General features: G+C 35.4%; 1 protein-coding gene across 3 annotated transcripts in view; it reads left to right on the top strand.

Annotated features, from left to right (window-relative positions):
• hrm (hermes) overlaps positions 1 to 12,146 on the top strand; it is a 45,723-nt gene that overhangs the window by 27,905 nt on the left and 5,672 nt on the right. For 2 of the 3 annotated variants that reach the window (XM_053766684.2, XM_053766686.1), the window contains one exon: positions 2,284 to 2,410. In XM_053766684.2, coding sequence (XP_053622659.1) covers positions 2,284 to 2,410 — 127 coding nt within the window. Of the gene's footprint in view, positions 1 to 2,283; positions 2,411 to 7,407; positions 11,449 to 12,146 lie in introns of those variants that run through there. The other variant, XM_053766685.2, reaches the window with a different exon arrangement.

The following is a 12,146-nucleotide window of genomic DNA, read 5'->3' as shown; positions in this document are numbered from 1 at the left end:
ATGGTGATGGAATTATTGAAATCGATTCGGAAGTGTGGAAATTACCCGCCTCAAACATACAAACTCACAAACGCTTACCTCTTTATAATAATTAGTATAGATTTAAATACAATGGTACATTTGTATCATATTACAGAATTTTGCTCATTTTCTCGCGTATAATCTCGGCATAATGCTGCAGCTCCACACTCTCGCTGAACTCGGACACACGCCGACGCGAGTGCGTCAACATTGCGTATTTAGTACGAGTGCTTTTATTTACCACAATGAAAAACCGGCAATGTATAACGAATCCGCCAAAATTTGGCGAACTTCACTCAGTGTGAAGCCGGCATAAAATTTACCTTCAATCGCTTCCAAAAGCGCCATCTATTGAAAATAATTTTGTTAAAATATTTGTAAAGCGCTATCTATTGAAAATAGTAGTTTCTATTTTGTTAAAATATTTGTAAAGCGCTATCTATTGAAAATAGTAGTTTCTATTTTGTTAAAATATTTGTAAAGCGCCATCTATTGAAAAGAATAGTTAAAAAAATTTCTGACTGTCCTTGTTCTTTTAGACTTTACCAGTGCATTCAACGCTGTGGATTTCGACATTCTTATCGCCCTCTTGAATAAGTTGAATTTTTCTCCTTTATCCCTTAGTTGGTTTAAGTCTTATTTGACCGGACGTCGTCAATGTGTTCTATTTAATGACTGTTTATCGGACTGGTATGATCTCTCTGCCGGTGTTCCTCAGGGTGGCATACTTTCTCCTGTTCTTTTCTCGATTTTTATTAATGGCATCACGAATTCTCTCTCCTCAAAATTTCATTTATACGCTGATGACCTTCAAATATACTCAGCTGCCCCGTTAGAAAACATTCAGGACGCTTTCTCCACCATTAATTCGGACTTGAATAAAATTGCGACTTGGTCTCATCAGTTCGGGCTTTTAGTTAACGCCGGAAAATCTCAGGCCATTGTTATAGGTAGTCCTTTTTATATTAATAAATTTAAAGATCTGGTGGTGCCCGATCTTGTTCTTGACAACAAAACCATTCCTTTATCTCCTTTTGTTAAGAATCTTGGCATCATCATGGACGAGACGCTTTCTTGGACCCAGCACATTGATGAGATTAGCCGCAAAATTTTTGCTTCACTTCATGCTCTTCGCCGGTTGCAGTTTTTTCTTCCCACTGTCACTAAAACTCTCCTTATTCAATCTCTTCTTATTCCTTTTCTTGACTACTCTGATGTTGCCTTCTTGGATGTCACGGAGGAGCAGTATGATAGGCTGGAACGATTGCAGAATCAGGGCATTCGCTTTATTTTCGGTCTTCGCAAATTTGACCATGTTTCTGACTTTCGTCGTCAGTTAAATTGGCTGCCCATCCGCCTTCGCCATAACTTACATATTCTTTCTCTTCTGTATAATGTTCTTTTTAACCCGTCTTTCCCTGAATACCTTCATGAAAAATTCTCTTTCCGTGATGTTGATAGCCGCTTACGGTCATGTAATGTTCCTAAGTTACAAATTCCTTCTTGTGCATCTCGGACCTTTGCTCTCTCATTCTCTGTGCGTGCTGCGAAACTGTGGAACAGTCTTCCTCTTGAAATAAAGGTGGCTCCCTCACTTGCCTCTTTTAAATCCCAGCTGAAGGGACACTTTGAACAGGCCTCAGATATTTGAGTGTTATAATTAATTATTTATATTAGTATTTATATATGGTTTTATTATATTTTTATTATTTTGTTTTTATACTTATTGTGTGTAGTTTTAATAAAGTATACTTACTTAAGTTTTCATTGCTTGTTGATACTTGATGTTTCGTGTACTTCTTTTTTCTTCACTTTGCACGTTTATCTTACGCTACCTTACTTTGTGTGTTGAATTTATTCCTTTCAAATACTTGGTTGACTAGAAGAAATCCCTTTCTGGGATAAGTCCGCCTTTGTACGCGTTCTTTCTTTATTTCACTGCTTTCTTTCTTTATTTCACTGCTTTCTTTCTTTATTTCACTGCTTTCTTTGTATGTGTTTTCTTCGTGCAATAAAGAGTTTACAAACAAACAAACAAATAGTTTCTATTTTGTTAAAATATTTGTAAAAGCGCCATCTATTGAAAATAATAGTTTCTATTTTGTTAAAATATTTATAAAACGCTATCTATTGAGAAGAATTAAGTTTCTATTTGTTAAACGCCATGTATTGAGAAGAATTAAGTTTCTATTTGTAAAACGCCATCTATTGAGAAGAATTAAATTTTTATTTTGGTAATTATAACAATGTATGTTTTTTCAGAGGCGCGGTGCTAATCCTAGGCGGTATAATGTTGAACGTGTGGGCTGCAGCGCTGTTGTTCCAACCTGTTGAAGAACATATGGTGAAGAAGTATAAGGAACCTGAGGAAGACGAGGAAGGACCACAGGTAATCCTACTTAATATTATAAATGCGAAAGTTTGTGATAATGTGTGTATGTTACTCTTTCACGCAAAATCTACTGGACCGATTGTAATGAAATTTGGTACACGGGTAGAATATAACCTGGAATAGCACATAGGGTATTTTTTATTACGAAATTCCCACGGGAGCTAAACACCGGAGCGCAGCTAGTATAGTAATAATTTATTTAATAACAGATTTTTAACAATACGTGGTTACTTTTTATACATAGGCAATGCTTTCCTTTTAACATGTTCAGTCCACACTGAACTGACTTTTCGTATGAGAGCAACACCGAAATCGCGAAAAAAAATCATTTGTTCCATAAAAATCTTTATTAACTTGGAGAGAAAATGTATGTAACCATGTTTAATACAATAAAGCTAATTCATTTCAAAAGAAAATGTATGAATCAGCAATTGTTTAATGATTGTCTGAACTCGTGCTGATTCGTGGTATCATATTGATAAATATATGTTATAATATAATGTTAAATATACATACGTTTTTCCGATAAAGTAATTTAATACAAGTTTATTTGTTAGACAAATTAAAAACCCCCGATTTTCATTATTTATTTCGCTACAACTTTTGAACGGCTGAACCGATTTTGATCAAACATATCACAGAACCACCGCATAAAAATTTGCTATGAAATAAAAAATACCTCATCCAAATCGGTTCACCCGTTGATGAGCTACGGTGGCACGTACACAGACAGACAGACACACTTAGCGGTCAAACTTATAACACCCATCTTTTTGCGTCGCGGTTAAAAAAAAAAATTATTTTCATTTTATAGAAATGCACATTGGCATTCAATGTGTTCTTTATTTAAGAAATGTTTACGCAAAACAAAGCAAATGGTTTTTTTTTTCGTTAATAATAACAACAAAAAAAAGTGTTTTTTGAAAATGAAACGGCCCTGTCATATGCACCAAGCATCATTTCGGTGACATCAAGGCATTTGAAGTAAGCGACACATTTTTTTTTACTATTCTACGTTTGTTTCTGACACGGTGTGATAGTTTACGTCATTTTTATATAATTTTTTATTGTGCAAATTAACAAAAACAACATGTGCGTAAATCCGTGATTTTAACATGTTAAAGATCATGGATTTTTTTTAAAAAGTATTACATATTTTTTTTGCCAAGGATTGTTATAACATAAAAAAAAACTATAAATTGACCACAAATCATCGATTTAATAAAATGAAAATGACGTATATATCGTAGTCTATGCCTGCTTTGTCTTGTCTGTGCTCGTTCGTTGTCTCTGGTTGTTATCTGTAATAATCGAAATAAATAATTCTTAGCTCATTATAATTTTTATCTATTATAACATTCATTTTATTTATATATATATATATATATATATATATATATATATATATATATATATATATATATATATATATATAAGTTACTTTGCTAATCCATTGATATTTAAATTTTTAATGCGACGACGACTGATAGCTAAAAAGAAATAAATAACTTCATAACTAACAGATAACATATAATATTCGCTATTAAAACTATTAGAGATTCAGGATTTTGACTGTGTTGTAGACTTTTATTTTCTTTTAATATTTTTTTTATTACAGACTGAAATAATATTTATTGTATATTTTAAAAAAGATATACCATTTTTTAAGAGAAGTATAAAATAAATACACACAGTCGAAAATCTAAAATCTGCGCTTACGCTCACCAAATAATCACTTTCCTTATAACAGCGCCATCTAGCGGGTATAGTTTCATTTTCAAAACGCACTTGTAATGCCGGCTTCACGCTATCGCGGACCAATACGTCAAACTTTGACAGATTCGTTACACACTGCACCTTTTTCATTGCGGTAAATAAAAGGACACATACAAACTATGCAATATTGGCGTCGTTCGGCGTCGGCGTGTATCTCGAGTTCCGTGACAGTGTGGAGCCTACATAACGTTATAATCGCTAAGCGTGTGGTTTTTTGGTAGATAACGAAAGTGGTTATCGATATATGTTATAGTTGCTAGATTTTTTTTAACATGTAGAATGTAGGTGAAGCGGTTACCGGTAACTCGAATGGTAGTAACTACCATGGTATTCGTAAATGTGTTCATTTGGCTATTCATGTTAAAACGCTAAATTAAAATAATAGTACACATTTTTTTTTATTAGTGGGAACCTGTAATTAGCTTTCCGATTTTTATTTTAAGCAACTGTTCTGTACATATAGCTGTTGATTTTCCTAAAAATAAATATATTTTTTTTTTATACTAAATTGATCTTATTCTACTAAAAAATGTAACATAAGCTAAATGTAATAAAATACAATCGATAATTAAAAATATGTGATTAAATAAAAAATATATATACTTAACTAAAATCGAAATTTTTCAAAATAGCAGCGTCTTACCTGAAATAAAATGCATATATTAAAATACTTACCTCACTGGAAGCTTTCCTTTTAACTTCTGCCTGGTTCATAAAAGCCGTCTACTGTGAGGAGCGAGTTTTAGGAAATTTATTTTCCATCCTAACTTTTGTAGTACTTGAACAGCGGTTGCTACGTGATGCCGCAAGGTATGTGGATTTTGGTGGACAATTAGGAAATCGTCCATGTACACAAGAATTCTTATATTCCACTGTGCTCGTAGCGTTTGCGCTATCAAATTGGTTAGAATAGAAAAGGTTTTTGGGGCTGTGTTGGGTCGAATGGGAGGCATGTCATTTCTAGTAATTCCTGATTGTATATGAGACGTAAAAATCGCCTGTGGGATTGGGCTATCGTCAAGTGGAAGTAAGCTTGTGATAAGTCTATTTTGCACATCCTATCCCGAGCTTGGAAAAAGTCTGGGACATGGTGCATATTTACCAAAATGGTTCTGTGAGAACATGATCTTTGAGTGCTTTCAGATTGAATACTGGACGTGCAGATCCGTCTTGTTTTGGTCTTAGGAAATTGGGGGAAAGGAAACTGGCTGAAGGCCGAGCTACTTCCAAAACACCATGGTTTTTCATTTCTTGAATGGTTGCAGACATTTGTTTTGATATCGGAGTTTGGAATGGGCTCTCTGATAGTTTGGATAAATGAGAGGTGGTTTCCGAATGAATGGTATGCGTTACCCTCTGATTAGTTTTAAAACTATTTCTGGCGCACCCATATCCCTCCAATGTGATTGGTAATGCACTAGTTGACCAGCCTCGAACCGTCTCGAGTCATTGTTTATATTTTTTCCGGTTTCCTCTGGAGGAAGATCCAGTTGCGTTTTTACGGCCTTGGTGACTATCACGTCCCGGCCGCGAGCCTGTGTGATGAAATGAATCTCTTTTGTTGAGGGCAAGCATGTGTGTGTGTGCTGCAGCTTGGTTCAATGTAATTGCATGAGGTTCCACGCGATGGAACCGCTGGTTTACGCGTGCTTTGCCCCCGCGAGGAGCGGCCGCGATTATTAGCCGTGCTTGACTTGACCTTGTCTGAGCTTGGTTATTGGTTTTGGGAGGCCAAAACGATTTTCGCACACCACCGGCATTTTCTAACGTAGAGGTAAAAAGCTCTGCATTGAATATATTGTTGCCTGAAGGAGGGATCCTATTTAATGACGCTTTTAGCTATGGATCTTTGGCCTGACGTGATAGATTCGCGACGCATTTCAATGCTTTCCGCTCTGTGGCCGCATACAAGTTGTAGTAGATCGGAAGAAATTTTATGAAATTCTCCTTTCTGGAACAGTTCATCAACTTTTTCAAGTCATCGACAGTGAATTCTGTATTGTGGGCCTAAGAAAGAAAATTGCGGATTGCCTTAACCTCTTCGTTTGTTTCTAACTCTACAAAGCCAGGTGTGGGATTGTACAATTTTTGCGTTTCAGCATAATGAACTTCGGACCATGAAGTACTTCCCAGTCTTTGTACGTTCGTAAGCATGTTTAAAAAATGTTCTGGGGTCTTAAGAACAAATGGTTCCTTAAGCTTGGTTTCTATATCAAAAGTGAAATCTCTATTTACAGCTTGAGGGTTATCATCAAAATGTTGATCGCCGATTGCATTATTAAGGTCTCCACTAACTCCAGAGGCAATGGACACATTTTCGTGAGCGAAATCGGTATTTGTTAAAATATGCTTGCGTAGTTCGCTCATTTCTTGAAATATTTTGTCTATAGTATCTGAATTGGAAATTCTCTTACTTGTCTTTCTCCGGCGGCGGGAACGCCTGCTTCGTTTGTTGTTGGATGAGGAGCTCGATGAGCTGCTACTAGTCCCGCTGTCGCTGCTGTTGCTACGAACTGGCTTGTGGAACGGCGGGGCCCTGCAGTCTGGTTCGCGATATCTCTTTCGACTTCGCGATTATCCATTGCTGTAATTAGGATCTATTATTATACTTCAAGTCAATTTTTTTTTACATGTACGAAAAAACTGAATTTAATTTGTATAAAATGCGTGTAATCCGAACGGAAAACCGTTAAAAATATGAAAACACGCAACAATTTATTTATTCGATCAAATAATAAGCTTGTACTTCATTATTAACAAGCACATTGAATACTTTTTGATATAAGTCTTCTGTTAAGACTTATATCAAGATAGATTGGTAAAAAAGTGGTGATGGTGGCGTGGTGCTTTGACGGAATCTAAAACGCCAATGACTCAAAATGGCGCGCCGTCTACTAAGAAACAAAATGGCGCGCGACAGCCAGGTGGCGCCACTAAAAACCGGAAACGAGGCGGATAAAAATACGAAAACTGATACAATTCGACGGAAGGCAGTCACGCCACTCTCATTATAAAGCTTCCAGTGACGGTCAAGTGTTTTAATAAATTTTTAAATATGATTTTCTTGTAATGTTTTTAAGTTATCAGCGAGATCGGGCCAGTCATCCTTGTCATTTTAAATTGAATGTAACCAGCTGTTTATATTTTAATAAATAAAAAAAATTATGTGTAAGTTGCGCATCAAAATTGACATTAGATTTATAATATTTACCTTTCAGGACGACATTTTGTTCGAAGAGGATGAACCAATAGAGACGTACAACATGAACAACATGGAGAGCATACAAGAAGGCGTTGCGAACGGCCAAACCAAAGACGCCTTACCGCCGTCCCTGCACAACAGCCAAAATTGCATGTCATCAATCCCATCGCAAAACCAACTCAAACACAATTTGTCCAAACGTAAACTTTCTTATACAAAACCACCTAAAACAACCAACAGTTCTGTAACTTTAGACGGAATTGCCGATGCTAAAAAATTAGGTTCGCAAGAAGCGGTTTCCAGACGATTAAGTTCCGCTGGACCGAAGAGGAACTATAGCACATCGAGTTTTGCATACGTGTCGACTCCTTTCCACGGATCAACTCTATCGGCCTTCGAGAAACCCAACGAATTCGCGTCACAGTTCTCACTGAAATCTATAACAGATTCGGTGGCGGACGTGGCATATTGCTGCTTCTGTTGCAAGAAGAAAAAAGACATGGAGCCTAACAGATTTTTCGATATAAGCCTGCTGACCGATCCGACATATTTGGTGATATTGATTTCGAGCAGCACTGTCGCTATTTCGTGTACGAACTTCATAATATTGCTGCCGTCGCACGCGCAGGCGATCGGCTTCGACAAGTCGCAGGGCGCGCTGCTGCTGAGCGCGGCGGCGGCGCTGGACCTGGTCGGCCGCATCGGCGGCTCCGCGCTCTGCGATTTGGATTTCATGCCGAAAACTTTCTACTTCGTCGGCGGTCTCTTCTTCTCTGGCATAGCATTAACCGTGTTGCCATTTTTGCACACCTACGTTTCTATAAGCGTTTGTTGTGGATTTTTCGGTTTAGCGTCCGGTGTTAACAACGGCGTCACGACTTTAGTTATGGCGGAAATCCTGGGCGTGGAGAGGCTGATGTCGACGTACGGTATAAGTCTTTTTGTGAACGGCTTGTTGCAATTAGTCGGGCCGCCTATTTGCGGGTTGTGGTTTGAGAGAGAAAAGAATTACACCAGTATGTTTGTCACGTTTGGTATGATTTTCGTGTGCGGAGCGGCCCTGTGGTTGTTGATGCCTATAATCAATTGGAGGAAAAGAGAGAGGGCTAGAAGAGAGAGCGAGTTGAAAGATCAGAAAGTTTGACGTGAGTCCGATCCGAAAATTGCTATTTTGATTGTTCGAAAAAGGATCAAAATTATATTTTTTTTATATTATTTAGTTTATTTATCATTTTAGGGAGAAATGCAAACAGGCAAGTGATTTTCTTTGATTTTTTTTAAAAGGTTACGAATTATTTTAAGCGTGTAATTCGCCTGTTTATGGTAGATACGCACATTTATACAATAAGGACCAAATAATAGCAATACAGGTTTACAAATGTCAAAGTGACATTGACAGTGACAGATATTCATCTTTATTCCTTGATGTGTAGACTAAGAAACTTATAGACATCTTCATATTTTCAAGAAAGACACATACTAGAAGTACATAAGTAATAAAGAGCTATTATCATTTATCGATTTATAGGCTTCGCCTGGGGTAAAAACATAATAAAATATAGATCTAAACTTTTCCTCAGGAATCAAACTATCTATTGGTGAAGACTGCATGAAGACCCGCAGTAGTTTTTGAGTTTATCGCGAACAGACAGACAGACGCGGCAGAGGACTTTGTTTTATAATATGTAAGGATAAGTAAATATAGCGTGTCGTTTTTGCATGTTATGCTGACGCGCATTATTATTGGCGCAACATTTGTATGGAATAGTTCTGTCTCTTATGGCTACGCTGTCCAATTTTAGACAGAGAAAACTATTAAGGGTAAAGCGTAATAGAAACACGAGAGGAAACGGGACAGAGTGCTAATATAACATTTGGCTACGCTAGCTCGTTGTCTCTGTCTCTGTCTATAATTTTCTCGGTCCACGCCGTGGTGTCAATTAATAAATTAACTTAGTTTAAATAAAATAGTTACCCGATGAGGCTTCCGTTAATAATATGCACAAAAATAGTAATTTAAAATATATGTTATTACTATAGCTATCGAATTTTTCGAAAATCAGTACTTATATTGTACTTTGATGATTGTATACTTAAAATATTGAATCTTGACCAGTTTTTGGTCTTCTTATGAAGGCAGCGAACCTTAAGTCCTACCAGATGGCGCTACTTTATTGTGTACACAACATAACAGTGTACATTTAAAACTAATATTAAAACTAATTTGATGTTAAAATAGATTTTTTATGATTTTTCTCGATAGTAGCGCCGCTGGTGAGGAACTAAACTTATGGAAAATGTTTTTTTAATGAATGCTGCACTGACGCCAGTCCCAATCTTAATTTTATGTATTTGGTATTACGTCAGGAATCAAAGATTTTATAGGTTAGTTTTTTGTTTTGTGAATTTCTTGCAACCACCTTACATGTAATCAATTCGATTTTACTTTGAAATTTTAATGTTTCGAATTTATTTATGCTTGCCATTGTTATAAATACACAGGCAATTTTTAATTTCTACAACAGTTATATACCAAAAGTGACAACCACGAAAAATCAGAGCTATGGTATATTAATTTATAATATTGGATTAGTATAAGTGAATATTTATACTATTTATATATGTTAATTTATACTATTGGAATAGTATAAATGAATATTTCATAGCTATATGTACACATATATATAATTATTATATATTATTCTAATATTCCTAATTTTTTTTCTTGTAAAATGCTTATAATTTTTTTTATATCGTTCATATATAATGATTATATATAATTTTGCATGTCGAAGTATTAAAACTGTATCGAATTTAATAATCATCTTGCCAATTCTAACCGTAAATTGTATTTTTATAGTAACTTTTTGTCTTGACGTACAAAAGGCGATCGGGCATTGTATGATTAATTAACAACGACTTTTTAATCTAAGTTTATCCATAGAATTCCCAAAAGTTTGATCTCTAGATCGAATTGACAGAACAGTCAATTTTTGGCATTTCATCACTCAAGTATGTATATTTACTATGAAGCGTTTTGGTATCCTCCGAAATGTGAATTGTTTTTTGTTATATTTTGGGAATTACTTCGATTAATAACGTGATTATTTCTCTCACGATTATATAATTGTTATATTCATCGAAAATAAATATTGCCCGGTAGCCTAAATATAAAATATGTTTGTGATAATACCATTAAATCATTCCTTTATTATCATTCCTTATTTTTTAAATTACTTTTTCCATTTGATTTTAGGTTATTATATTTATCATATAATTATACGAATCTTGCACACATCGACATATAACCCTCTGTCAAGGAAGAGAAGAAAACGATTTTTTAACGAACTAAATTTTTTTTGCCATTGCAACACCAAATATAATGGCCAATATTGGTTCATAAATACGCAGTGTTGCCAGTCCTCAATTATTTTCTTCACATTCTTGACAGACTATTACAATTTTTTTTTTCTATTTTCTTTTTCTGTTACTTTATAATATTATCAGTTTATTTAGTAAAAAAATTGAATATAATTTTTGAGTGCATTTTTTTTACACATTATTATCAATTTTGATTATTTTATTAAGCGCCAGACAGATTCGCGCCGCGACCCGAGTCTCTTAATGAATTACCGTGAACTAACAACACTCGCGTTTCTCAGTGTCTTTTGTCTGTGTGGCGTTCGCAGCGAGCGAGTCTATCTAGCGCATTACGAGTGTGTTTATGTTTAGATGTGATTTTCCACGAGTAATATGTACTTAAGGTCGATTTTTAGTGACACACGTTTCTGTAAGGGTGTTATTTAAACGGTCAGTGAAGTTACGAGGACTGACCGTTTAAATTAACCACATTTTGGCGAGCAAAAAATATATTCGGTCAGCTAAAATATTTAATTGGTCACCAACTAGTTATTAGATATCAAATTAAAAAAAAAGCCCTAAAGGTACCTTTACTAGTGGAAAGTTACAAGTTTACTATTACGACGAATCTTATATGAAAATGTTACCTAATGTTGAAGTGTTGACATTGTAAATATTAAAAAATAAGTATAAATCATTTTGTTGTTTTATTTGTTAATATTTTATCTCAGGATTGGATATTTCTTTACAATTAGTATATAAAATAAGATAATTTGAATCCCACTCGTGTCACATGAGTTTGCATACCAATCTGAATCGTGTATAGTAGTTTTCATAGACCAACACTTGCTTCTTGAAGGAAAACGTCGTGAGGAAACCTGCACACTAGCTTAGTTCGCTAGTGTGCATGCGATTACTTGCCACTAGATGGCGGTAGGTAGACGTAAAAGTCATGTCAGATGCCTTTAGGCGATTCGATAACAAAAATAAGAAGATTAAATAAAATATGACAAAGTTTAGAAGATATACGAATACTATAATAGCGAAAGTCTGTCCGTCTGTCTGTTCCGCTTTCACGGTTAAGCCGTTGGACCGATTTTGATAAAAAATGGTATGCATGTAGTTAAAAATCCCCGTGCGAAAATTGGCTACTTTTTCAAAACTCAATCACCAACTGAATGGGGGGTGAAAATTTTTATGAAAATCGTGTCTGTTCCGCTTTTGCAGAGAAATTTACGCGGTCGAAGCCGCGGTCAAAATCTTAAATAGCTTTTCTGTAAGGTAATATATATTTTTTGGCGTGAGGGATGTGCATTAAGCATAATGTGTCACTTCGGATGTGTTTATCACATTAGATTGACTTTGAGAACCGACGGGTTTAGGAATCAAATTAAT

Source organism: Plodia interpunctella, chromosome 29 (assembly GCF_027563975.2).
Source record: "Plodia interpunctella isolate USDA-ARS_2022_Savannah chromosome 29, ilPloInte3.2, whole genome shotgun sequence".
In the NCBI taxonomy this organism is placed as follows: domain Eukaryota; kingdom Metazoa; phylum Arthropoda; class Insecta; order Lepidoptera; family Pyralidae; genus Plodia; species Plodia interpunctella.
The sequence above is the reverse complement of the archived record's forward strand: the minus strand, read 5'-3'. Positions and strand labels throughout refer to the sequence as shown.